The following is a 25,981-nucleotide window of genomic DNA, read 5'->3' on the forward strand; positions in this document are numbered from 1 at the left end:
CAAACAAGGGTGCCAGGGCCTGAGGCCCCACTCTCCAGCCTCAAAGCAGGATAATTCCCTGCAGGGCCCAGGGTGCCACCAGAACCCCCAGAAAACCCAGTGAAGGATTCTGGGAGGCCCGAGCCCGGTGGCCCTGCCCCATCCCTTGCTGCCACCCTCAACCGAGACATTCATTCTTACCTCCTAAGATTTATTTATTTCAAAGTTAATCCGGGCCCCTCTGCTGCTTCCACTTTTTCAGGCTATTGATGCTGAATGGATTGGAACGGAAGTTTTATGGCCCAATCTTTACCATTTTATAGATTGTTTTTATAGGCAAAGGGTGGGGGGGAGACGTGATCACAAGAAGGGTGCTGGCACTCCCGGGCAGGGCCCCGGCGGAGGCAGGTGTCCCCCTGAACACTTGTTAATCAGCGTTACTGCTCATTTGCCAGGGAATGAACCACAGGGTCCTGGTCTGAGAGGGCCTGGAACAGACATTTAGAAATTAACTTGGACCCTGTTCCCGGCTTCAGGAAAAAGAGGCACTTGCGAGAGGCACTTGTGCATTTCCCAGCCCAGGAGGACGGCAGGGCAGGGCTAGGACTTTCTTTTTTTTTTGCAGGGTACAAATGGCTGGCTGGGGCAGGAAGAAGATCTGAGATCCACTCACGGGAAAGATAGGAAATGTATCAGAGCTTCCGTGTCCACCCAGCAAGGAGCCCACTGCGACTGAGAAGAACTGGGGGTGGGGGGACACCTTGTGGGCTGCTGGGGCTCAGGGGGAACTAAATGCAGGGCAGAGAGAAGCTGCCGTCCATCCCCCACCCTCCTTCCACCCCCTCTCTGCTAGTTCTCTTTTTCTCAGTGCTATCAGATGGTAACCAGTTTCCAGGCAAATGCAAAGGGGTGGGGTGTGTTGGGGGGGGGTGCACACTGAGCTCATCCTTACCTCCCTGCTCACGGTGGCAGATGCAGAGACCCCTGTCCACTACAGCTTCCAGAGGCCACAAGACAAGACCCCCCCCTCCAATCCCCTCCCTCCGCAACTCCTCCAACGCCATTGCTCGGAGCTTCACCTCCTCCCAGGAGACTCCTGTTTTTGCAAAAACCCTTTAAGAAGCAGGACTCCTGAACGGTGACCTCACCCCTTGGCGAATACACACAGTAGCCCTCACAGCCCGCTGCCTGCTGCCTGCCTGCCAGGTGTTTGATGTAGGCCAACAAAAAGACATGCTCAGAGCCACAGGTAACAGCCCCGCGGAACACCTGAACTGCGGGAGCTGCCCTGGAAGCCTGGGGAAGGCAGAGCAAGGGGGAGCCGGAGAGCAGCCAGGAGGAGTATCCAGCCAGAGGCTTTGCCACCCCGGGGACAATCCACAGCGTTTTCAGGAGACATCAGTAGATCGCAGGCAGTCTCCCCTGGGCCTCCCTGGCTCCTGCCAACCCCCACTCCCGCACACACACTGACACTGTTCGACTCTCCGTACCCGAGGGAGGACTCACTCTTTCCTATTTGCAACAGCCTGTTTCATTCCAGGCAGCGTCTCGGCCCCCACCCGCTCTCTGGACTCTGAAGTCAAACCTGTGGAAAGCCCTAAGTCTAGAAAGACAGCTCGGAGCAAAGCCACCCTGCTTAAGAGCCACTGACAGCCTGCCGTCCTCCTTGCATTGGGCAGGGGCTGGGTAAACCGACTCTTCACTAAGTCCCAGTGCCCAGCACAGTGTCGCACTGTCACAGTCTATAGAAACAGACCTTTATAGGAAGAGTTCTATCCTGGGTGCTAGCCATGGCTGTGTGACCTTGGGCAAGTCGTTGGCCCTCTCTGGGCCTCAGTTTCTGCATCTGTAACCCTGGTGACAGGCGTCTCTCCCCCTAGGACTGCTGCACGTTAGCCGAGCGGCTCCCAGCGGCGGTCTGCGAGGCCCGAGCCCGCGGTTCCGGGCGGGCATCGGTGGGGAGTAGGGGTGCTTACCTGACCAGGCGCAGGACGCGGCGAGCAGCAGGCAGAGCAGCGGCCCGAGGCGGCCGGGGGCCGGGCCGGCGGGCTCCATGGGCCGCGGCTGCGGAGCGAGGAAGGAGAGCGGCCGTGAGTGCGCGCTCGGGCGGCGCGGGCTGGAGCGGGGAAATGACTAAGGCTCCCCCTCCCCCGCCCCCCGCCCCGGATCGGGCGCCCGGAGCGGCTCGGAGCCGCCGCCGCGACGGCCGGGGACTCCCCCCGCCCCCCGGGAGAGATCGGGAGACGGGGAAGGGGACGGAGCCCGAGAGCGCGGGGAAGGAAGCCGGGGACGGCCGGGGACAGGCGACGGGAGAGAGGAACGGACCTGGGGAGCCAGGCGGGGAGCCCGAGACCCGGGAGGCGAACGGGGGGAGCGAGGGAGCGAGGAGAGCGAGGGAGAGAGAGGGAGAGAGAGGGAGAGAGCGAGGAGAGAGCGAGCAGAGCGAGGAGAGAGCGAGGAGAGAGGGAGGCGGCGCGCGGACCGGGGCCGACCGCGCGGGAGAGCGGCGCCGAGCGCAGGGCCGGGGCAGCGCGGCCGCGGGGCCCGAGCGCAGAGCCGCCCCCGCCGCGGCCCACCTGCCCCGCCCGGGCTGCCCGCCGCGCGCCCCGCCGCGGTCCCCGCGCTGCGCCCGCCGCCGAGCCCGGCCCCCTCCGCCGCCCTCCGCCCGCCCGGAGGCTGCGGGCTCCGGCCCCGTGGCACCTCCTCGCCCGGCGCCCGCCCGCAGCGCGCCCCGCGGAGGCAGCGAGGGCAGCGCCGGGCCCAGCACCCCGCGCGGGTCCCCGGCCGCGCAGCCTCCGCCGCCCGCTCGGGCTCGGGACCGGGACGCCGAGATCCCGGGCTCCGACTGCGCGCAGCCCCCGGCCCGCGCGGCCCTTCCCTCCGCCCTCGCGCCCGCCGGCCGGACCTGCGCCCCCGGGAGGCTGGAAGGCGATGGACGCGCCGCCTGGGCTGCCCAGAGGCCCGGCTCCCCGCTCCACTTTGCGCAAACTTGTTTTTCTGAGGCCGGCGCCGCGGGCGGGCTACATCGTCCTCTTAAGGTGGACTGGGGAAGTTGCGGCCGGCCTCCCCCGGCCTCCAGACTCCGCCGGACTGGTCCCCGCTTCCCGCCGCGGGCGAGAGGCTGCGGGCGGCGCGGGCGAGGGGGAGTGGAGGGGGCGGGAGCGCTGCCGTTTGCCCCTCCCCGAGTGGCCCTGCCCCCGGTCCCCAGCTCTGGAGCTGCCTAGGGCAGGGGCGCGGGCCGGAGGGGCCCAGATCTTCCCGAGCTGGGCCGAGGTGAAGCCAGCAGGAAGTGGAGGCAGGGGGAAGGGGAGAGGAAGGAGAGAGTGATGGTACAAAAATAGCGTGTGTGTAGGAAGGACTTCGGTGCCGCCTGGGAGAGAGGCGCGGGGAGCGGGGAGCGGGAAGGGGCTGCGGCAGGCGACGCGGGGCGAGGGTCCCGGCCAGCCTGGGGCGGCCGTTTCTCCCGGGCCCGGGGGCCTCTCCACCGCGGAGCGCAGCCTGAGAGGCGCGGAAGACCCAGGCAGGGGCGTGGGGAGAGGGGGCCCCTGGAAGGCCTGGGCGCCAGGAGATGGGGAAAGGCTAGAGGAGAGGAGGAGACCTGGGGTGAGAGGCCCAGAGGAGAGGACGGAGTCTCCCCGTGGAAAACCCAGCCAAGGCTGTCCCTGTCCTTCTTCCTTATGTCCCTAGCATCAGCCAGGTCAGCTGTGGGGAGCTGGAGTGCTGGAGTCATCTGGCAGAAGGCGGCTCCACTGGGAGGGAGGGAAAGGAGTTCAAGACCCTCTACTAATTGGAGAGTTTCTGAGTTGAAAATAAGCTTCAAGATGGCCAATTTTGCTTCACACTGGAGTGGTTAGGGGACAGAAGGAAGCAAAGTGGGAGAAGTCCCTGCCTGTAAAGGGAGAGGGAGATTTTTCCTAAAGGCCACACAGCAAGGCCCAAGGTAGAAAGGAGATATGATTTTTTAAAAATTATTATTCACAAGCTAATAACCTTTGCACAGTGACACCCTTGCCCCCTCGGGCTTTTTGATCAAATGCCTGGTTCTCCTTTTCTGCCAAGACAGACAGGCAGTCAGGGTGCAGCTGCTAAGAACATAAGACCAGACTTTCTGGGTCTATATTCTTATGAGTCTTGGGGACTTGAGCAAATGCCTTCTCTTTCGGTGCCTCAGTTTCCTCATCTGAAATGAGGCCAGGGTGAGAACCGACCTAAAAAAAAAAAAGGGCTGTTGTGGGGATTAGACGAATTAATATTTGCATACATTTTGAAAAGCGCCTCCCCTGTACCAAGTGCAAGGAAAGTGTTTGATAAGTAAATGAGACGCCAGTCCTGGGGAACCTACAGGGTTCCGGGGAGCTTTGAAGTTCAAGGGAATTTTCATTTCTTTGGGCGTGGGAGATTACAACAGGTACCTGTCCCTGGAGGAGTTCACATTCTAGTAGAGGAGACAGATAAGAAGGCAAGTCGAAGGAATTAATGGACAACATTAGAAGACAAGCTTAGCCAGAGCGGGTGAGCTCCTTTAGATAGGGTGGCAGGTAAGTTAACACCCTGAGAGGTGGGGGCCAGGTGACAAGAAGGGAAAGCAGAGGTTGGGAAGAAAGATGCTCCAGGAAGAGGGGTCGACCACAGAAGAAAGACCCAAGGTTGGCTCGGCTGGTGGGCCATCCAGCCCGAGGGGGCTGCAGGGAGGGGAGCATGGAACTGGGGTGTCAGGGTGGGAAGATTATTGTGGGGTCATCCTAGCTTCTGTAATGGGCAGCAGGGACGAGTTTCCAACTCTTCAGGCCACATCTGGCAGGACCATGAAGGTGGCCAGAGAAGGCTCCTGGAGAAATACCCATCACCAGACTCCCTCTGGAGGGGGAGGGGGACAGGAGCCTCTGATGAGGTCAGAGGCAAGGCAGCCTCCTGCTCTGGGCTTCCAGAAGGCTCTGCTGTTTGCCGTTGCCCCAGGGCACACACACACACACACAAACCTGCCTGGGATTAGGAAGCTGGGGATTAGGAAGGATAATAATTGAACCACCTGCTATTTATATAGAGCACCTTTGGCAAAGACGCTCAGCAGGGCTTCCCAACACAGTGTCCCTTTTATCCTCACCTCTGCCCCAGGGGTGGGGTGGAGAAGGGGCCCACTGGGCCTGGTTCTGTGTCCACATAAAAATCACCTGTCACCAAACATCAGGGCAGAGAGGCGGTGGAGATCAGTGGCACATGGGCAAACAGAGGGGGGTGTGTACCACTTGCCTGTGGTTACCTAGAGATTATGGCAGATAATTGGTTCCAATCAGGCACTCCCATAGCACACAGTCTGGGCTGCCCTGGGTCATGAGCATTTGCTCCCGTGCACGCAGATATTTACTAAGCATCTACTATGTGCCAGGCACTGAGCTAGGCAACGGGGATGCAGCGGTTAGAAAAAAGATAAAACCGAAAAAAAAACCTCCTACTTTCAAGGAGCGGACAATCGAATGGAATGGGGGAAATAAACAAATGGATAAGTAAACTATTTAGCTTTTCAAGGGGAAACAGATACAATGGGGGAGAGCCCCTTCCTGTGCCAGTTTTGGGAAGGGGTCAGGGACCATCTCATCTCACGGGGGAGGTGGGATGGGAAGCCAGAGAGGGCTCTGTCCCTGCACCGGCTCCTCAACTCTTCTCTGCTACCCCTGGTGACAGTCTGTCACTGGGTGGCTCAGGCTGGGCTTCCCCATCACATCCAGAATAGAGCCTCTTAGCCCCTCCCCTGTTAGCACCCTGGTCTGAGCCTCCCCGCCCCGCCCCCCCCCTCCGGCCCTTGGGTGTCCCATTTCTACCTGTCCTTCCTGCCACTCAGCAGCCCCAGGGATCCTTTGATATGTGTCCCATCAGCTCCTTTCCCTGTCGTCAGGGGTCTGCTGGAGAGATGTGACTGAGCGCAGGAGGGGACCATCAGGGGCTCCGAAGCTAGGGCTCCGGCAAGTTGACTTATGTAACTTGGAGAAAAAAAAATATTTTGAGGCTCTGTCTATGAAATAGGAATGACAAGGACGATCCTGATACAAGGTGTCACTGGTGGCCTGGATGTGAACGCAGCCCTAGTAGGAAGGATCCTGGGTGGGCCTCTGCAGAAAGGACCAAGTACCAGACTCTTCCACACTCATGGAACAACCTTGCTGGGTCCCCAAAGGTGAGGAGCAAAGCCAGGGACAGGGTGAGTGGACCAGGGCGACTTCGCAGGGCACGCGGGACCCTGCAGGGACCCAGCGCTCCCTGGCACCAGCCCTGCCCATGCCCGGCTCTTCACTTCCCGTCACCCTGGGCCAGCGTCAGCAGGCGAGCCCGCCAGGCTGCTTTTGTGCGGGGCCTGTCAAGAGGCTGGGGCTGCCAATGACCTATTTTTCTGGGCAAAGACGAGGCATTTGGAGTAGAGGCCTCAGCTGTGGAGCCAGAACCATCAAAATACAAACAGCACAGACTCCTGGGCAGCCTGCACCGGGAACCAGCTGCCCGGCAGCAAAGCTGCTGACCAGGCTCTAGAGAAAGCAGGGCTGGGGGGCTGGGGGGCCGGGCCCTTGTGTCCCCGGCTCATCTCTCTCCCTTCCTCCCCACTCACTGTCCTGTCAGCCAACCCTCGTGGCTTTTTGCCTTCAAAGTGAATGTCCTCCGACCCTCACCCATTTTGTAGCTGTGAAAACGGAGGCTTCCCAGGGTGGGAGTGGCTTGCCTGAGATGCACAGCTAATGGGCGGCCAGGCCCGTCAGGATTGGAACTCGCTTCTCCAAGAGCATGACACCGTTTCCCGTTTGCTGAACTTCAGAGTCATGTTTTGGAACACACTCGGGCCACACCCGAGGGCCTTGCCAGTAACTCCCCGGCTTTACAGCTGACCAAGCTGAGACCTTGAGAGGCCTCTGCTCACAAGCCACGTCCTCAGTGAGGCCTGGCCAGACCACCCTGTCACCGTAGTCCCCCTCGGCCCCGCCCCAGTGACACCCCAGCCTCTTCCCCACTTTGCCTGCCTAGCAGGCTTTGTGGGCCTGCCCAAATTGTGTGTCTTCGTTGTGTTTTATCTATCTTCCTGCCCAGCTACAGTTCAGTCCAGCCTGGCTGCTCAGTGGTTAGCTCTGGATGTGATCCTAAGGCTGAAACTCAGACTATCCCGGGGGCAAATTCTTTCTTTTTTTTTTTTCTTTTTGGAGGGAAGATTCGGGAGATTGAACTCAGAGGCACTCAACCACTGAGCCACATCCCCAGCCCTATATTTTTTGTATTTTATTTAGAGACAGAGTCTCATTGAGTTGCTTAGTGCCTCACTTTTTGCTGAGGCTGGCTTTGAACTCGCGATCCTCCTGCCTCAGTCTCCAGAGCCACTGGGATTACAGGCGTGCACCACCGTGCCCAGCCCAGAGGCAAATTCTTTCAGGAATTTGCCTCTCACTTATGAAGATTGGGTCAATGATAGTGTTGAACCTGAACGGTTTTTGTAAGGGTTAAAGAAGTTGATATTGATTATGCCAATTGTTTTTTTTTTCCCCAGAACCTCAGCCCCAGGGACCTTCAGCAGTAAAGAGTAGGTTGATAATAAATATGTATTAAGTTTAAAAACTGATTCACTCCAGCTCACAAGGTAGGGAATCAACAGAGGCAGGTCTCTGCAAACCTGTGTTTCAAAACTCACCCCACTTTATAATCACCTCTCCATCGCACCCCGCCTGTCATCCATAGCTGCCCAGGAAAGCAGAGCTGTGGTTCTCCAAACTGAGCAGATTCCAGCAGCCACTGGAGGGAGGGATGGTTAAGACACACGCCACGCCCCACCTCCAGAGTGTCTAATTCAGTGGAGTCAGGTAAGGTCCGGGAATTTGCATTTCTAGCAAGGTCCCCCCTGGTGATGCTGAGGCTGCAGGTCCCAGGGCCACACGTCAAGAGCCACTGGATAGACCGCTGTTCAAGTGGACATGGGAACGGTTGGCGGGCCTGGTCCCGGCTTTCCTGTTGGTTGGCCAGTCTGTCCGTCCCTGGGGTTCCTGTCTGAGGTGAAGGGAGGGCGGAGGGCAGAACAGCACCCGCTCAGAGAGTACAGTCAGTGCTCCGAGGCTGAGGGGCTGTGACAGATCACTGAGCCAGACCCCAAGGGAGCCGTGCGGTAATTAGTGCTTTCCCGGGAAAGTCAGCGATTAAGCCACAGGCAGGCGGGCAGGCGGCTTGCCGGAGCTCATCAAGGGTGGGACTGGGCTGTCAGGGCCTAAATACCATTCTCAGGCTCTGGGGAGCTGGCTCCACCCAGAGCCGAGCCCAGCTGTGCTGAGGCTGAGCCTGCCCCCACACCTCTGGGAGGGGAGTCTGGCAGGGTGGGGAGGCAAGGCCAGAGAGCTGATTGGCTCCGTGTGTGTCCACGAGCCTGGGTCGGGGAGCCACCCTGCCTGCCACACTAACCACAGCGAGGGCCCGGAGCACACACCAAGCCCAGCCCCGAGGGACTTCAGTGGGTTCTCTGGTGACTCTCCCGTGGACATGATTCTCATTCCCACTTCACAGATGAGGAAACTGAGGCAGGGAGCTGGACGGGGCTGGTGGCGAGAGCAAACAGCTGGAGAGCTTCAGAGCCAAGCTGTGAACCCCGCAGCGCTCCTTCCCCACCCCTGCTCCCCCACCCCTGCTCCCCCACCTCTGCGCACTCTGGCTCCTACTGTGCGGGGAGCTTGGAATGCCCCACAGTCCCCTCTCTCTGGCTTCATGATTTCCAGGTCCTTCTGGGGTGTACGGCACTGGGCCTGCTGAGGGGCCACCAGCACCCAAAGATTTGGCTCTTGTGGGACCCCAAGGCCGAGTGGCCTCAAGATGGGCATTCAGTCCCAGACTGTCCCCCGCTAGCTGCATGATCCTGGGCAGGTCTCGCCTCAGCTTCCTCATCCAGAAACAGGTTGAGAGTGGGATTAATGGACAAGAAGGAGAGAGAGAGAGAGAGAGAGAGAGAGAGAGAGAGAGAGAGAGAGAGAAAGTTCTGCAGAAGCCCGGGCCTGATGTACTGATGTATAGTGGCAGCTGCTTCTCCATCTGCATCCTGGCGTGTGGCTTCTCAGGCCACCGTGTCATGTCCCCTCCCCGCCCCCCCAGGCTCTCACTCATCCTTCCCACCTGTTCCACACTCTGTGCTGGACACCTGCATTTCTCACTTCCTCCTGGACATTCCACCTGTCTTTCCTTCAATCAAAACCTCCCCGTGATAGCCTGCCATCTCATCTCTTGAAGAAAACCATATTCTCCATGGAGCTCACAGGGTCCCATGTGACCCCGCCCCCTCCTGCTTCTTCCCTTTTGCTTACTGCACTGCAGCCATACTTACCTCCTGGGTACATTCCTGGTGGGTGTCCACCCCAGGGCCTTTGCACTTGCCATTTCCTGTGCCTGGAATCATCTTTCCCCAGCTAGCTGCTGAGCTCATTCCAACTGTTCCTTTGTGTCTCTGCTCACATGTTGTCTCCTCTCATGGCTCTGCTCATGGACAGAGCAGGAAGCAGCTCTGTCTACGAGGGCACTGCAGCTTGACCAACGGGTTCAGGCTCCTCCATCTTGTCCCAAGGGCCTGGTTTGGCCTGGGTTTCCTCAAGGAACAGGTGTCCTCATCAAACTCCCAGCTGCCTTTCCAGGCAAGGAGTCCAAGACTCCGCAGCTGGCCTTCTGCCTGTTCCAAAGAGGAAGTGTCCGTCCCTGGGCAGGAACTGGCTTGGCCCTCAGGGAAAGCCCGGGGGACACATACCACTTTCTCTGCTGCAGCTTCCAACGAGCAGGGGCCTGGCTCCTGGTCGTCTTCGGCCACCCTGGTCTCCATGCTGCCCCAGCCACTGGGCAGGGAGAGAGTGGGCTGGGAAGCCCCCTCAGACCTCGGTTCCAGAGCCTGGTGGCCTGGTCCCTCCGGCCGCCTCGCAGCCTGGCTGGGTGAAGGTGGAGCTCAGGTGCCGGCTCACCTGGCTGAAGCTCCATCCTCCCCTGGCCTCTCCCCATTCGCACAGGTGAGCCGACAGAGGCTCTGCGAGGGAGAGTGGGCCTGGGCGAGCCTGGGTCCGGGCAAAGCCAGGCAGTGAATCTAGATCTTCTGATGCCAAATCCCTTTCCCTCCTCCCATCCAGGTCCTTCCCACCCCAGTGCCAACTGCCTGGAACACGGAGCTGGTTTCTGCCTGAATTCCACCCTGAGAGCCTCCTCTCTGACATTCCTTCTCCAGCAAAGAGAGCAACAGGGACCCCATGGAACAGATGAAAAGACTGAGGGCCAGAGAGGAACCGTGGCCCCAGACCTCAGCCTGAGACATGAGGGGCCTCGGGAGAGAACGTTCACCCGGGTTCCATCTCCTGGCAGTTCTTCTCCCCGGATTCCAGCCAACGGTCAGCCTTCCAGAATGGACTTAGGATTTAGGCAGGAGTTGGGGTCAAGAGTCTCCAGGAAGGTCTCAAACCAAGGTGATTACCAGGGGGGACTGGGAGAGCCGGGGGTCTCAGGGGATGCTGCGCCCACCCTGCATGACTGGGGAGCAGGGGAGGCCTCCCCAGCAGGCCTCATGGGGGCCCCAGAAGCCAGGCCTGGGTGCCACAGCCTCTGCCTTTGCCAGAGGCTCCAATAAGCTGGGTGCTGCGGAGACAGAGGCCCTGGTGGGAGGCAGGCACGCCTCCATTCCTCCAGCGGACGTTTACTGAGCACCTACCATGGGCCAGGGCCCTGCCCAGCGCTGGAAATGAGATAGTCACAGTTCCTGTCCCCAGAGCGTTCTCGGGGGGAACTGTCCTGGCTGTTAAGGGTTGTCAGGAAGCGAGAGGGAGGGCCACAGGAAAACCCCAGGGGAAGGAGCGGCCAGCTCCGAGACCCCTGGCAAGTTCAAGGACAGGGGGCAGCCAGGAGGCTAGGACAGACGGGTGGGGGAGGGCGGACGGGGGGGGGGAGAGGAAGGAGAGGCCAGGAAGGCTCAGGGCAGCGGGCGTCCACCAAGGCAAGACGGAGGCCACTGCAGGGGGACGGCCGAGGACATCCAGGCCAAGCAGAAGGCACAGATTCCAGGAAGCCACCTCAAACGCCCCAAGACCCTGGAACTGCCAAGCTCTGGGACGAGGCGCCCTGAGATGACCAAGGCCGGGCCGCTTCTCACCCACGGGTCGGGGTAGGGGCCACACCAGCGGGAAGTCCCTGGGGCTCCTCAGACTGTCTTGTTAGGTGCAGATTCTGCTTTAGTGGGTCGTGAGTGGGGCAGAGCTCTGTATCCCTAAGGAACCTCGAAGCCACTGGACCCCGCCTGGACAGCACCTGGAACAGCCATGAATTGAACCGGCCACATCTAGTCCAATGGTCTGAGATCACATCTGTCGCTCAGCTTCAAGGCTGTCCATCAAATCTCCTTTTGGGGGAGTCCTAGGGATTGAACCCAGGGGCACTCAACCACTGAGCCACACACTGAGCCCTGTGGTCTATTTTGTTTAGAGACAGAGTCTCACTAAGTTGCTTAGGGCCTTGCTAAGAGGCTGAGGCTGGCCTTGAACTTGGGATCCTCCTGTCGCAGCCTTGCGAGTCTCTGGGTTTATGGAGCGTGCCACTGCACCCGGCGTTCAACGCTCTTGACACATGATGCGGTCCCTCCCCTCAGCTGCAGGACCCCGGCTTTGCAGCTATCACCTCCAAAACCAAATGGGTCCTTCCCTGACTTCATGCAAACCCCGTCCTGTCCCCGCGTGGTGGGGGAGCATCACGGTGGCCCAGTGGGCTGTGGAGCCAGCAGCCCGAGCAGGTTCCAATTCCACCCCTGCCAGCTACAGGTGGCTCGATTGTCATTCAGTTTCTCATCAGGAAAATGGAAAAATCATGATAGCCTCTTTACAGGGCTATTTTGAAGATTCAAAGGAATAATATATATCAGAAGTCTGCCATACGGACGCACTCAATAAATGGGATATGGCTTTCCCGCTCTTCCACTTGTCCCTTAAGGTAATGATCTATGTGTGTGTGTGTCTCATTACTTCAAGTTTTTCTATTTTTGCGTATCTTTTATCAAATACATTATGTTTTAGCAAAAACGTATATAAGTGCATTTATAAATAAACACCTATGTTTAACTTTGGGGGAACATGTTGAACGTGTTTCCACTAATAGAGAAGGTGACACAAAAATTTTTGGAAAAAAAAAATCACTATTTGGAAACCCAGTGGAATTGATAGAAATGGAGAATCTCGGGGTCGGAAGGGATGTTACAGGGCTTCCATGCTCCCAGCGCCCACTGACCCAAGTATTTACAACACCCTGGGTGGTCTTGGGTGGCCCCCGGTGCTGGGGAGCTCACTACCTTTCTGGAAAGTCTGTTTCATACAGCTCTGGTCTCCGGACAGTGTCTGCATGTGCGCTGGCAGCCTCGGAGACCCCAGGGCCTGGCTCTCTCCATCTCCACCCACTGGGTCACAGGCCCAGGATCCCCCAAGGGCCCAGCACCCAGCTGCGAGCACAGTGGTCCCTACATAATGTCCCATGGGGGAGTGGGAGTGGGAGGTGGGCACAGAGAGCAGGCCAACAGCTCAGTGCCACGGACCCCCTGGGAGAGTGTGGGCCCTTGTGACCCCAGGTGTATATCTGGGCGGGGTGTGTCTGCATGTGCCTGTCCGTGCAAGCCACTGTGCGTTCTGCTCATCACTGGGTGCAGGCCCCTGTGTGTCCTGCCCTGTGACTGTCCCCGTGTGTGTGGATGTGTATTAAGTGTGCGGTGCATGCCTGTGTGTTTGTCCAGGCCCGTGTACACGGCGTGGGTCTGCCTCTGTGAGCTCTGCACACGTGTGGGCGTGTGCTGTCTGGGGTGTCTGTCTGTGGCTGCTTGTCTTTCCGTGTCTTTGTGTGTCTGTGCGCTGGGGGTCTTTCTTTGTGTGCTTGCTGGGTGTGTGTGTGGCCTCTCTTCCCCTGCTCGGCCCTTTTGGGAGCCGGGTGACTCCCCGCAGCCTGGTTGACTTAAGGCCGACTGACTGGCAGCAGCCAGGGTTCCGGCCTCCCTCTCCCGCTCTGCGGTGCTAATCACTGGGTTACATGCAGATGGCAAATGTTTGGCTGCCAGGCTGGGAGGAGGGACTGCGGAGGGGTGTGTGCAGATGAGCAGACGCCGCCGAGGAGCCTGAAGACAATTTAAAGGCAAAAATGGGGTAAACAAGGCTGCTTGGCTCTGGAGTTATGGGTGTGGGGTTCTCTCCAGAGGCAGGGAGGGTATTAAGAGGAAGTTCTGGCTGTGATGTTTGCCTTCCCCGATCAGGTTAGAGTCTCAGAATCACAGGATTCTAGAATCTTAGCATGGTGGTGTGTGTGTGTGTGTGGGGGGGGTGTTTGTCTATAGAATATTCTAGGTTCTCATCTCCTATCATCTACCCTGAAAACCATATTTAAGGTCTTGCATCCTCCCGGGTCTTGGCATCTTCACGGCATTTCTTCTCTTCCCGCCCTCTTTGCTGGCCTTTCTTTATATAGAATCATGACCAGGCCATGACCTTGGAAGTTCATCAGGACCTCCCCCACGCTGCCCCACAGGCACGCACCGCGCACGCGTGCCACACACACACACACACACACACACACACACACACACACACACATACACACGGCATTCTCGGGCATGGTGAACGGGCATCTTTCCTCCCTGGGCAAGGACCTGGGGCCTGCAGGGTCTTGGCTCTCCCATCCCCCCCCCCCTTTCAGCAGGTCTGCATTCCAGCCAACACAAAGGCGCCTGTGTTCCCAGGATGTTTGCAGCGGCTCAGGAGCTGGTGGAACAGGTTGCAGGTGTGAGGAGAGTGAGGGGCGGAGCTTGGCTCCTCCATGATCCTCCAGCCTCCCATAATAACCCTACCTGGCGTGGGCGTGGGGGTGGGGATGGGCAGCTGACCAGGCAGCCGCCTCCACCTGGATGCCCACAGAGGTGTCTCCTTCCTCTATTGCTTCTCAGGGTGGTAGCTTAAAAGTCCAGATTATGTCCTCTCCCAGGATGCTGGGAGCCATGGACGGTTCCTGAGGGAGGTCATTCCACTTATTTTGAAATCCCTCAGGACTCACCCACACTCTTCAGAGGGCAGTTTTTCAGGCTCATGACGACTGGCTTTCCCAACCCTCCCTCCCTCCCTCCCACATGTGTCTGGCCACACTGAAGCCCCTACTCTTTCCTCTTTGCCATTTCTTCATGGTGCAAACCTTCATTTGCAGTGGCATGCAGGCTCTGAGTCAATTGTAAGTAAATGCCATGAGAGAAAGTGTTCGACTTGTGTAAAAACTTCATTTCCCAGAATCCACAACATTTGGCACACAGCAGGTGTTGGATAAATGTTCACTGAGTGACTAACCGACTGTCTCCTTTCGAGCTTGCTCATCTCCCCTCTGCAGACTCGGTTCCCCCACAGGTGTTTCCTGGGTTCCCATCTCCCCCCCCCCCCGGGGGTTACTTGTGCTGGGCAGTCTGTCTGTCTTGTCTTAGGTTTTCTCCAGATGCAGAACCCTTGGAAGCTGACCAAGGTTTGGCCAATCTTTCTACCTGCGGCTTCCAGTTCAAGGCCTGGCACCCAGCAGGTACCCAGTAAATGCAGGGAAGCTGCCAGCAGCCCGGCTCAGTGACTTGAAATCCCCTGTCGCTCCCAACCGTGAGCGCCGGGCCAAGCTGTTGGCAACATCTGCTTCCGAGTCTCATTTGCAATTAAACGTTCCCAGGCTTTTGCCACTTAATATTTAATAACCAGGCGGCTGGCCTTCTCTGGCAGCCACTTAAGCCCCTGATTGCCTCTTGTCTGAACTTGGCCTTGAGTGAGGCATATACTGCTTTGGGGTTAAGCATGAAGCCCAGATCCCGAGTCTGGGGCCAGCAGAAGGCCAGACCCCTCTGGCACTGGGGGAAGAAATGCCTGTTGGCTTGAGGCTCCTGGTGACCTGACCCTGCAGGAGGCGGGGGGTGGGGGCACACTCCCTGGCCTCCACCTCTTCTCCTCTGCCGTGGAGCGCTGGGCTGGCTCCTGGGGAGGAGGAAAAGGAAAAGTACTAATGGGACATTCCTGACTCATACCCAAGCTGGGCGAGGAGGAAGACAGGGGGATTCCGCCCGGGCTGGGTCCCAACAGGAAAGGTGGTTCCTTCCTGTGTGTCTTGGCCACCAGGACTGAGGGCCTGGGGTCCCGCGGCACCAGGCAGTGGGGCTTGGGCACCTTGCCAGCCTCCACGGGCAAAAGGCTGGAGATGCCTTCGGAGTCGGCTGTGGAGGGAGACGTGGGGATGGCCGAGCTCCTGCCTGGTGCTGGGAAGCCCCACAGGCCCCGGATGCTGGGGTCAGCTGGGAGAGAAGAAGGACTGCTGGGGGGAGAAGAGGAGAGAGGCCAGGTGGCCCGCAGCAGTCACAGGAAGGTTCTGGAAGAGGGAAGAGCAAGTGCAAAGTCTCTGTGACTGTTGCCATGGGGTCCAGGGAGGGTCAAAAGCAGAGGGAGGTGCTCCTGGGCTCACAATGGGGGACGGCAGGTGCAACAGACCCCAGAGAGAATCTTACACCAAGTTGTACTTGCTCTGCCCCTGACCAGCCCATCTGGGGCAAGTCCCTGCCCGAGGTGCTGTCACTGCGCAGGTTGGACAACATGACTGCCAGACCTCTTCTAGGGTGACGAGTCCTCTATTCTGCTCTCAGATCAACCCAGGAACCTGGGACCCGAAAGGCCACTTATTCTTGGTGGTCTGCAGAGCTGATCCCGCAACCTTCAGAAGGTGCCTGGTGCAGATCACCGTGCGACAGGCAGTGTTTATAAAGCGCTCACCACGGGCAAGGTGCTATGCTAAATCAGCCCTCTGCCAGCACCCGCCATCTCCTTTAACCCTGTCAGCCTGTCCCTGTCTTCCCCTTGCTGCTTCTCATTCCCGGTCCTGCTGACAGCACCTTCAAAGCCCAGCCCTGGCTCACCACCCGTTCCACATTCCCCTGCCCAGCCCCTATCAACCACTGCCCACTGACCTCTACCTGGGCATCCTCCGGCTCTCCTGCACCCGCTCTGGTCCCTGCAACCCATCTATCCCCCCATAACAACCAGGAGGCCTTTGAACATTTGAAATCAGATCGTGTCTCTGCCTGCTTCCAACTGCTGGGGGCTGCCAGGAAGCTCAAAATCAAACCCAGATCCTACAGCCAGCGCTGCTCCACGGTGGGCGCTCCCCTCCCTCCATCCGCATCTTGGATGCTCTCTGCTGTGGAGCTGAGCTGGCCTTCCCCTCCTCCAGGGAGGCCCCCAAGTCCAACGTCCAATGCCCAGGGCTCTTCCATGGGCATCACCTGAACCTTGGTTCCAATGTCCCCTGCTGGGAATGGCCCTCCCTCTCCCTCCAAACCCTGACCCCGGCACCCCACCCCTGCACCCAGCCTCTCATTATCCCATTTCCAAATTTTATAGCTCTTATCACCTTCTTATTTATTTATGTGCTCCCTCCCCTGGAATGCAAACTTCACCAGAGAGGGACTTCAGCTGGCGTTGGTCTTTACAGGATCTCTGGCACCTGCAGAGGGTCTCTGGGGGGTTCCATCCATGCAATGCCAGCGTAGTAGTATCATCCCATTGTATGGAAAGCCCAGCAAGGTCAAGTGCAAGTGTGACTCACCACCTCTGGAATGCAAACCCCCATCCCATCCCACGGGCACTGCACCAAAGCTTGATGCAGGAGGCTGAGTACCACGGTTGTCATCAGTCCTGGGAACTCAGAGTTCCTTCAGGGGACATCCTGGTGTTGGCACTGGTGCTGGTGGTACCAGGATGTGCTTTTTGATTTTGCCCCCATTGGAGTTCCTATTGTGAAGCTGAGAGTCTAGGAGGAGGCCCAGCCTTCCCCACACCCTTCTGCCCATCGGTGGCCCCCTGCCGTTCCTGTTGGGGCTGATGGGCCCCCAGGAAGCCTAGAGGCCGCTTGGTGGTCAGCAATCTCAGCCCCTGCCTGCCCCTGTGGGTTTCCAACGCTCCCTCCCTCTGCCGCAGTCGCTGCTACACAGTTAATGGAATAACAAGACACTTTACTCATTATCTGATGCAAATACCTTTTGTTGCTGGCACTAGCTCCAACAGCTGGGATCTCACGCCACAGGCCCCCGCAGGCCTCCCACTCCCTGGCTCCCCTGCTCCAGCCCCAGCTGGAGGTGGGGGCCCAGCTGGGTCCAGCCATCCCTGTAGGGCTGGCCCTGGAAAAGGGTCAGGGTGCTCTGCGGTGAGAAGGCGGGCCGCGGCACCCACCCCCACAGTCAGGAGAAGGGAAGAGAAATAGGGGACTGCAAGGCGCGCCCCCCTGTAGCTGGGCACTGTGCATGTTTAGTCACCACAGGAGAATATGCAACTGTGACCCCACCGTGCACAGGGGGACCTGCAGGGCGCCTCCAACTGCGCGCCTTGCAGGGAGGTGCATGGCCGTCCAGTTCACATCCTGAGGACTTTGTCCCTGTGCGCCATTTAGACCCTATTCCTCAAAAAATTCTAACCCTGATGGGTCTATTTACCAGATGAAGAAGGTGTGTGGGGGGGTGCCCTGGTCAAGGCCACACTGACAGCAAAAAGGGCGTGGGGAGTCCAGGAAAGAGGGCGTGCACGTGTGGGAGAGGGGTCAGGTGGGAGAGGTCCTGGGGCTTGTCCCCAAGCCTAAGTCCAGGGAGCCCACTGCACCGAACCCACCTGGCCTAGTGCCCGTTCAGTGCCTCAAGCATGTAGGGACACATGGTGAGTTCGGGGGTCCTCCAGAGAGAAGGCAGACCTCCCCCAGACAATGATGTCACCTTCAGAGGACAGCTGGACGGCTGGTCCCTCCTCTGCCCACCCCTTGAAGATGTGAAGAGGAGGGAGGGCGGGTGTGACGGTGACAGGACCTCAGGGGCACCTGCTTGGAACCAAGGCTGAAACTTGGAGGATGCCACCCCGGAGTGTCCTCTGCCCACTTCGCCTGTCGGAGGGTGACCTCGCCCACTCTCAGGCACGAAGGTCTCTGACTTCTTCCTGGACCCGCCTCCCCTCCCCCACCGGTGCCCACGGAGCCCAGACTCCACACAAGTCCCTGTAAAGGGACTTGCTGTCCCCCCACCTGTGCAGCTCCCCGGTGCTTTTGTTAGGCCTGTTTTCAGAATCTCCACACACCCCCCAGCCAGTCCTCCTGCCCTGCCCAAGTCCTCAGCGGCTCCGCCCAGCTGCACCCCACCCGCTCCCAGAGCCCCAGGTCTCCTGCCTCCACCTGCCGGGCTCTGTCCCAGATCGCCTTTGTCAATGCAAAACTGTGTCTCCCCCTCTTCAGCGGCACCCCCTCAGGTGCTGTCCGGCTCCTTAGCCAGGACTTCACCAAGACCTCTATGTCACCAGGTTCTCCCCCACGTTCACGGCTCGTGCCACATCAGCCCAGCCAACTCCTACTCATCTGTCAAAACCCAGCTCTCCAGGGTCTCCCTTTTCTGATCAGCTCCCTTCTCTGGGTTTGGGGCCTCTTTGGGCTTCTGCAGCCCACTCAGGCCCCCTCCCCAAGCACCTGTTCCCAGGAATTCTTCAGATGTTTATCTGTTTCCCTTTGGACTGTGGACTCCAGGATGGGGCTGGGGCAGCCGGTTCTGGAGCCCCCACCTGGGTTCAGACCCTGGCTCTGCCGTTGCCCAGCTGGGCAACATCGTACGAGGGACCTTAAACAGCTTGTGCCTCGGTGTTCTCATCTGTACAATGGGAAGTGGAATGTGACCTTCGGCACGGAGCTGTGTGGAGGGACCTGAAGCACTCTGACCCAGCCCGTAGTAGGTGCTAACTAAACGGTAGTTTATATGGTCACCTCTAGATCTCACACGGGCAGCTCATCTGTGGGTCTCTTCACCTGACCAATAAAAAGCAGATTCTTTTTAGATGAACTTGTCTCTTAACCAAGGGCTCTCAAGCCCAGAATCAAGTAGCACCACATGGAAAAGACACCCTGGCCACCCCAGCCGGTCTGGGAGGGCCTGGGCTGAGATTCCAGGAACCCCCTGCACCCTATTTGGATGCACCCTGTTCTGAACTCGGCCTCTGCTCCAGGTGGGTGGGGTGGTAAATGAGAATTTGATGTGAAAACTCTGCTCCTGGGACAGCCCTTCTGAAACCCTCTGGGGGGGCGTGGTTTGGAAAGTGGCAGATTTGGCAAGGCCCCGCCTCGGGGGCCAGGGCCTGGGTTAGGCCTGCTCCCCTCTTTGGGGAAGCGGCGTCCACTCCTGGGCCTCCTCTCTTTCTGAGAAGTGCAGGTTCCACAGCCCCCCCATCGGCTGGGAGGGTTGGATGATCCCCCTGGGGTGGGCCAGGCGCCAGTGGCCGTTACCTTCGCCCCGCGGCCGTTTGTCTTCCAGGGCCGCACTCCCTGAGCGTTTTATTTTCTGTTGATGGATTCCAGCTCATGTTCCGGGCCTGCACCTGCATACAAATGCCACGAGGACCGGCCCACCCCGGGATCTGTCCTCGCCTGCTCTTTGCTGAGCACCGGGCTGAGAGCTCCCAGCAGGGCTCGGAAGTCCAAGGGCCTCCCGCGAGGCTGGGACCACCGTGGCCGCCCAGCCTCCCTGGTCGCGGCCGGAAGCAGTCAGGCTGCAGGACCCTTTGAGAGAGGGGATCCCCGTGAGAGAGTGGCTGCTGGGAGGGCTTCAGGGACCTAGGGAGCCACGGGGACAATCGGTAGCTGTTTGGGGGAATGAGGTTGGCAGGGCCCTGGCCCTGGGCACTGAGCCCCTGCTAGGCCCTGCCAAGCCTGGGCCTGGCTTCCCGCTGCCTGCCAGCTCCGGGCACTGGCCAGGAGGCCCAGGGGAGTCACCGCCTCCTCTCCAGAGTCTTCCATGTGGTCAAGGAGGCCTAGGCGATGATCCAGGCAAAGATGGCACCTTTGCCTGGACAGGGACATGCTCCGCCTGGGCCCCGTCATCTGCTAGGCGAGGGGCAGAATGTTTGGAACTAGAGCCTGCCACCAGAAGCACCGGGAAATGGGGCACCTTCTCCATGGGCCATGGAGAAGCCTCAGCCCCTGTGTGCTGGTTACTTACCTCCCTCCTGGTGGTCCTAGTCAAAGCCCTTGAGCAAGGACAGGACCCGGCAGGTTTGACAAGAGCCTGGAGCCAGGGTGGTTGGAGGAGAGATATGGAAAAGGAGGCGGGACCAGGAGGCCAGAGACCTGAAACTCCTCACATCTCTTCCACTGTACAGTTGGGAAATGTAGTTCAGAGAGGTTAGACAGTTTGCCTGAGGCCACACAGCTTGGCAATTGGAAGCACCTGTCTGAACACTTGCTCGTTGCCATGTCGGAGCTTTACCACATGTTGCCAAATTGCTTCCTTGTGAGGTGCAGGTGGCATCCTGTAATGGGTAACATGGGCTCCTTGGGTGCTGGTTACCTTCCCTGCTGCTGTAAGCACACTCAGCAGGGCCATGTACCGGGCACCCAGGAGGTGGGTCATCTCTAGGGACCTTCCTAGAGATCTGGAGTCTGATAGGCCTGGGTTCCGATCCTTGATCCTCGATTGGCGCTGCTTTCCTTGCTTTGGTAATGTGCATGCTGGGGCTGATTCTACCTGCCCGGGTGGTCTGGGGGTGGCCTGGTGGGGGCAAGGAGCCCACTCAAGAAGAGGCGAGTGATTAGAAAGCATTTATCCCCTGCCAACCGCCCCCCCCAGGCCTCTGAAGAGGTCCTCACACCTCACAGTGCCCCTCCCTGGGTGTGTGCTCAGGAGAAAGTGTCCCTCCCCAGGGGGTTGCTCTGCAAGGGGACCACCTTGGGGCACGGCTGCTGCCGACCTCGTACCATGGGAACTGTTGGCATCCTCCTGTCGTCCCCTGCCGGGGGCTCTCTGCTTTTCCTTGGTGGCATCCATCACGCTTGTAATTGCTTGTTTAGCATCTGTCTGCTTCTCTGGGCTGTGCTCTCTCATTCTCGGCTGGCCTTGTTCATGGCTGGGTCCCCAGCACCAAGCAGCCTGCCTGGGGCGTGATAAATGTTTGTTGGGAAAACAAACTAACAGCCAGGCTGGCAGGATGAACACGGATGCTCTTCGGAGCAGCTGGACCCGGGTTCTAACAAGGCTCCTCGGCCGCTCACTGCTTGTGCGAACTTGGGCAAGTCACAAGTGTTCTCTGGAGGATCAGGTGGGTTATCTAGGTGAGGCGGGCCCAGAGGATCCACAAGGGAGTAGCCCGCTAGAGGAACCTGGGGATTGGATTCTCCATAGAGAGATGGCGTGAGCCAAGAGGAGGGGGCAGGAAAGTCCTCCACTTGTCCAGGGGACCCTGATGTCCAAGGCCACCTGTGCTCATTGTGCACCATGGTGCATGTGTGTGTTTGAAAGCGTATGGGTGTGATGTGTTCCTGAGGATAGTGAGGTGTGTGTGAGTCCTCACCTGATGCCACTTGGGGTGGGTGACAGGCAGATCCCACCCTGGGGTCTCTCTGCAGCCCATGCCTTGGAGGCCTGGGAAAGAGGAAGCGCATTTTCAGATGGATCCGCACCCTGGCACTGACGATGGAGTAACCAGGAGCCATCGCTCCCTGCCTCCTTCCTTTCCTGGCGGAGGAGCTGCGGCTGCAGGGGGGCAGCCTGTCCGTCCTGGGGCCAGGGGGTGCAGGGGGCTCAGGGGGCGCGCAGCAGCCCGTTAGGACCTGGTGGCGGACGCGAGTGCATGTGGGCGTGGGCGTGCGTGTGCACCCCGCGCTGCCGAGAGAGGGAATTCTATCATGGAAATCGTTCGCTGGCCCTCGGTGGCCCAGGGTCGCGCAGCAAGCTGGCACTAGAATATTTCGAGCTCGCGGTAATGAAAGCAAACGGCAATTTGGCGCGTCTTCAGGCTTGAAAGCCGCAGCGCGCCGTTCAGTCATCAGCGGCCCTGATTTCCCACCGCTAATGGGGCTGCGGCTCCCAGGCCGGTGAGGGAGCCCAGGGCTCAGAGAGGTTAAGTGACTTGCCCAGCATCACATGGCGGGTAATGGGAGGGCAACGTCCGAGGCGGAGTCTGGCCTCTCCCCCTCCCCCAAGGCCAGGCGGCTCCCCGGAATGGAGCTTCTCGGAGCCTTTCCTGAACGCTGGTTTCCATAGCAGCAGGGCCATTCCTGCACAATGGATCCCCCATCTTCTCTGGGCTTCCAGGCTGTGGGGGCTGCAGGGGTGGGGGACGCTCATCTTGGGGGACTGCCTGCCTGGGTGCAGCAGGGGAGGGGCGGGACACGCCATTTGGACCGTCTTCCAGAAGGGTCACCCTTGTTCAGGTCTGTTCAGGAGCCGGTGGAGAGGATGAAATACAAAACCATCAGGACGCAGCACGGGAAAGACAGAGACAAAAGAAATTACACAGAAGCCAAGGCAGGAAATAAAAAAAATAAAAAAAAAAAAAGAAATGTGTTTGTTTTCTAGACAAAAGAATTTCATCCTGACAACCTTGGGAGGTAGATTTTGTTTGTCCCCATTTCATAGCTGAAGAAACTGAGGGCAGATGTGGTCCCTGCCAAAGCCCCGCCAGTCTCACCTGGGAGGTGGGCCACACACGGGGGAGGGGAGCTGTCAAGAATTCTGGCCCATTCCCTGTCCGGGCCCTGGACCTACCGAACCCCATCTTCCCGAGTGGAACCAGGATTCCCGCCCGGAGCGAGCTCCCCAGGAGAATTTTCTGGAGAGCAAAGTTTGAGAGGGTCACTGGCGGGATGGCTGCCCGCGCTCGGCTGAAGTTCAGGCAGCAGAGCCAGGATTTAGGACCCAGAAGGGAACAAGAAAGAGAGGAAAGTGACAAAGAGAAGCTTTTCAAAGCGAGACAGATATGCCTCAGAAGAGGTGGCAGTGAGCAAGAGAAATAAGCAAGCCCGCGACACACGCGGGGCCGTTGGCAGAGCTGAGAGGAGGGTAATGGGGTGGCATTAGAGAGAGCTTTTAGTGACTGTGGATTGCCTGTCACCCCGCACACTCCCTCACTGTGTCCTCACAAGAGCCCCATGAGGTAGGTCCTGTGGCTCCTAGTTTTTGGATGAGGAAACTGAGGCAGGGAGAACAAAGGGCTCCCTCACTTTGAACCCCAGAGGTCTGGCTTAGGAAGAGGTCAAGGTTTTAGGGCTGCCTCTGAGGCAGAAAGTGCGAGGCTCAGACCTTGGCTCAAATCTTGACTCTACTACTTCCTAAACTGGGGGGCTCTTTTTTTGTGGTTTATTTTTTGGGGAGTGGGGCAGGTACTGGGGATTGAACTCAGGGACCCTCTACCACTGAGCCACCTCCCCAGCCCTATTTTGTATTTTATTTAGAGACAGGGTCTCACTGAGCTGCTTTAGTGCCTCACTGTTGCTGAGGCTGGTTTTGAACTCGCGATCCCCGTGCCTCAGCCTCCTGAGCCGCTGGGATGACAGGCCAGCGCCACTGAGCCTGGCCCTGGGAGCTCTCAGTTTCCTCACCTGCAAAGTAGTGACATGAACGCTTATCTCAAAAGCTTCCCGAGAGGCTCGACTGAAGTGGTGTAAGAGAAGTGCCTAGAGACGGGCCCTGGCGTGCGACTCGGTGATGAGCGCTTGCCCTGCTCACGTGAGGGCCTGGATTTGATTTCTAGCACCACGGGGGGATCTAGAAGGGAAAACATGAAAAGAAACGTGCAGACAGCAGGCCCTGGTGCTGGTGAGGGCTTTTCTGGTCCAGGGGACAGGGGTGTTCCTCCCCAATGGTCTTTTCCCTGAACTCAGTGAGTCCAGCTCTTCTCTGAGCCCAGAGCAAACCTACTAAACACAGAATCATCCATGTGACAGAAACAGTGACCTAACTCATGCCTCCACCTGCTGCTATAGGCTCCTGGGAACCTCCGCAGGTTCTGTGGGAATCCCCAACCTGAGATGGCTAGAGTTCACGCCCCCGTCTGCTCGGCCCAGGTGCTCCAGAGGCTCAGAGAAGCACCACCCCATCCACAGGACACTTGCCAGGCATCCTCTGGGTACCTGAGTTACGTCCCGCTGCAGCTGAGACGCAGGTGCCCCGGGCCTGCCCCATTCACCCTCCAGGAAGAATGAGCCGTCCCCATTGCAAGATCAGAAACAGAGGCTCAGAGAGGTGAAGTGACAGGCCCCTGGCACACATCTGGGAAACATCAGGACCTGCACCTGCCTCTGGCTATGCTCTGGTTGCCTCTGATAGGCATTGGCTGAGGCCCTGCTGTATACCAGGCCTTGGTGATCCATGAAGCATGGTCATCTCCTGCATCCTCCTGCAGGCTGGGAAAGCAGAGGAGGGACGGATGTCCTTCCCGTGTGGCACGATGGGTGTCGTGCCTGCAGATAATGCTTACCGAATGTGATAAGTACACTCCCAAGGGGTTTCTTCTTGGACCCCACCCTGCTGCCCCATAGGCAGGTGTGAAAATCAGCCACCCGTGGTCCAGCCCCTGTTCTCCAATGAACGTGGGCGGTCTTGGGGAGGTTAAGAAACGAGCCTCGTGAGCAGCCAGTCTTTCTCCGGTGTTGTTGGGCAGTCTCATGACAACACAGACCCACTCAAAATGCTGGCGTTCATTAGCCCTGTTTTCATACGATGCTGAGATAGGTTCTTAATGGTTTGTTATTATGGTCACTCCCATTTTACAGATAAGGAACACCGAGGCACAGAGACTCTAAGGGGAAGGCTTGAACCCTGCACTCAGGTGCCCAGACTTGTCTCCTAACTGCTTCTTAGTTCTCTGGGAAGGGAGGGATGAGGGCTGGCCTGGGGCCCTGGACTGGCTCCTGAGAGGGGGATGAGGTCTAGACTGATTGCAGGCTGGGGGTGTGGCAGGCCTGCCAGCGTGGCTGGGTGAGGCTGAGCAGGGCAGGAGGGCGGGAGCAGCCAGAGGCAGAGCCATCTGCAGAGGCGCACGTACCACTCTGAGCCGAACCCGCCCAGCCGAGGAGCCAGCTGCAATCTCATCTTGTCACCCAGGTTACGCTCTGTTAGTAAAATCAGAGTGAGGTCACGCCCCCTCCTGCTCTCAGAGCACTCTGGAGGCTCCCATTGCATGCAGAGGAAAAGCCAGGATCCTGAGAGTGGCCTGCGAGGCCCTGCCCTGGCTGACCCCTGGCTACTCTCTGGCTTTGCCTGCAGCCATCTCCCCCCGGCTCACTCAGCTCGAGCAGCCCGATTGTGGAACATGCCAGGCACGCTCATGCCCCTTCTGCCTGCAAAGGTCTCTGAGATACCTGTGCAGTTCCCTCACTTGCCAAATCATTTTATAGACAGGCCTTGCCTGACCGTCCTGTCTAAAATTGCAGCACCCCCACCCCGTCCTCCCCCATCTCCCCTTCCCCTCTCTGGGTTTAATTATTACTCTTTCCTAGCACTTACCGCCATCTGAGATGCTTTGTGTTTTACTTGCTTATTTGTTTGGTGTCTGGCGGTCCCTGGAATAATGTCAGCTCCAGCAGAGCTGGGAGTTTTGTCTGTTTTTTTTGTTTTTTTTTTCACCGCTGCATCCCCAGAACCTAGAACGGTACTGGCACATAGTAGGTGCTCAAGAAAAGTGGATGTCACATAGATAAAAATGACAACGATGGTCTCGTCTCACCATGGCCATCACTCTGCAAGTCATTTCCTCCATGTTGCCGATTTTGGAAACTGAGGCTCAGAGAAGGAAGGCCAAGGGCTGACCCAAGTTCATGTAGCTAAGGAGATATGGTGGGTAAGTCAGTCCAGCAGAGAGTCATGGGAGATGACTGATCCCTTACAGGGCTGATGGGCTGGCCCAGGCCACTGACCACAGTCCCAGGCCCTGGTGGTGGTGAAGAGAGAGGCCTAGCTCTGTGACAAGTGATGGCCTTGGACTGGAGGCTTCAGACACTGTTATAGGTTGCACCTATAACCCCCCGCCCCGCCCCCCGGGCAAAAAAAATTCCTATGCTGAAGTGCTAACTCCTAGTAATCTCAGAATGTGACTGTATTAGGAGCAGGGTCTTTAAAGAGGTGATTAAGTTAAAATGAGGTCATGAGGATGGGCCTCCATCAATATGATGATTAAGAGGAGATTAGGAAACAGACACAGCT

General features: G+C 58.4%; 1 protein-coding gene and 1 long non-coding RNA gene across 12 annotated transcripts in view; one reads left to right on the forward strand and one right to left on the reverse strand.

Moving 5' to 3' along the window:
- The window catches only part of LOC101973207 (tyrosine-protein phosphatase non-receptor type substrate 1), a 42,187-nt gene extending 38,463 nt beyond the window's left edge, over positions 1-3,724 (reverse strand). For 5 of the 8 annotated variants that reach the window (XM_078051545.1, XM_078051544.1, XM_078051543.1 and 2 more), the window contains exons 1-2: positions 3,578-3,724; positions 1,956-2,043 (exon numbers count right to left, since the gene is read on the reverse strand). In XM_078051545.1, the coding sequence (XP_077907671.1) occupies positions 1,956-2,043; positions 3,578-3,709 (220 nt within the window). In that variant the 5' untranslated portion in view covers positions 3,710-3,724. Of the gene's footprint in view, positions 1-1,955; positions 2,044-2,304; positions 2,493-2,884; positions 3,109-3,577 lie in introns of those variants that run through there. The other 3 variants (XM_078051546.1, XM_078051541.1, XM_078051542.1) reach the window with 3 other exon arrangements.
- Positions 1,235-11,938, forward strand: LOC144378078 (uncharacterized). Of its 4 annotated transcripts, XR_013439602.1 has the most exons (3): positions 3,825-4,625; positions 6,001-6,151; positions 7,502-11,938. It is a non-coding gene; the product is annotated as an uncharacterized LOC144378078 (long non-coding RNA). The 4 variants fall into 4 exon arrangements; XR_013439604.1 differs by lacking the exon at positions 3,825-4,625 and adding an exon at positions 1,235-2,069 and having other exon boundaries at positions 6,001-11,938; XR_013439601.1 differs by having other exon boundaries at positions 6,001-11,938.
- The last annotated feature ends 14,043 nt before the right edge of the window (positions 11,939-25,981 follow it).

The sequence above is a fragment of the Ictidomys tridecemlineatus genome, chromosome 5 (assembly GCF_052094955.1).
Source record: "Ictidomys tridecemlineatus isolate mIctTri1 chromosome 5, mIctTri1.hap1, whole genome shotgun sequence".
Lineage (NCBI taxonomy): Eukaryota > Metazoa > Chordata > Mammalia > Rodentia > Sciuridae > Ictidomys > Ictidomys tridecemlineatus.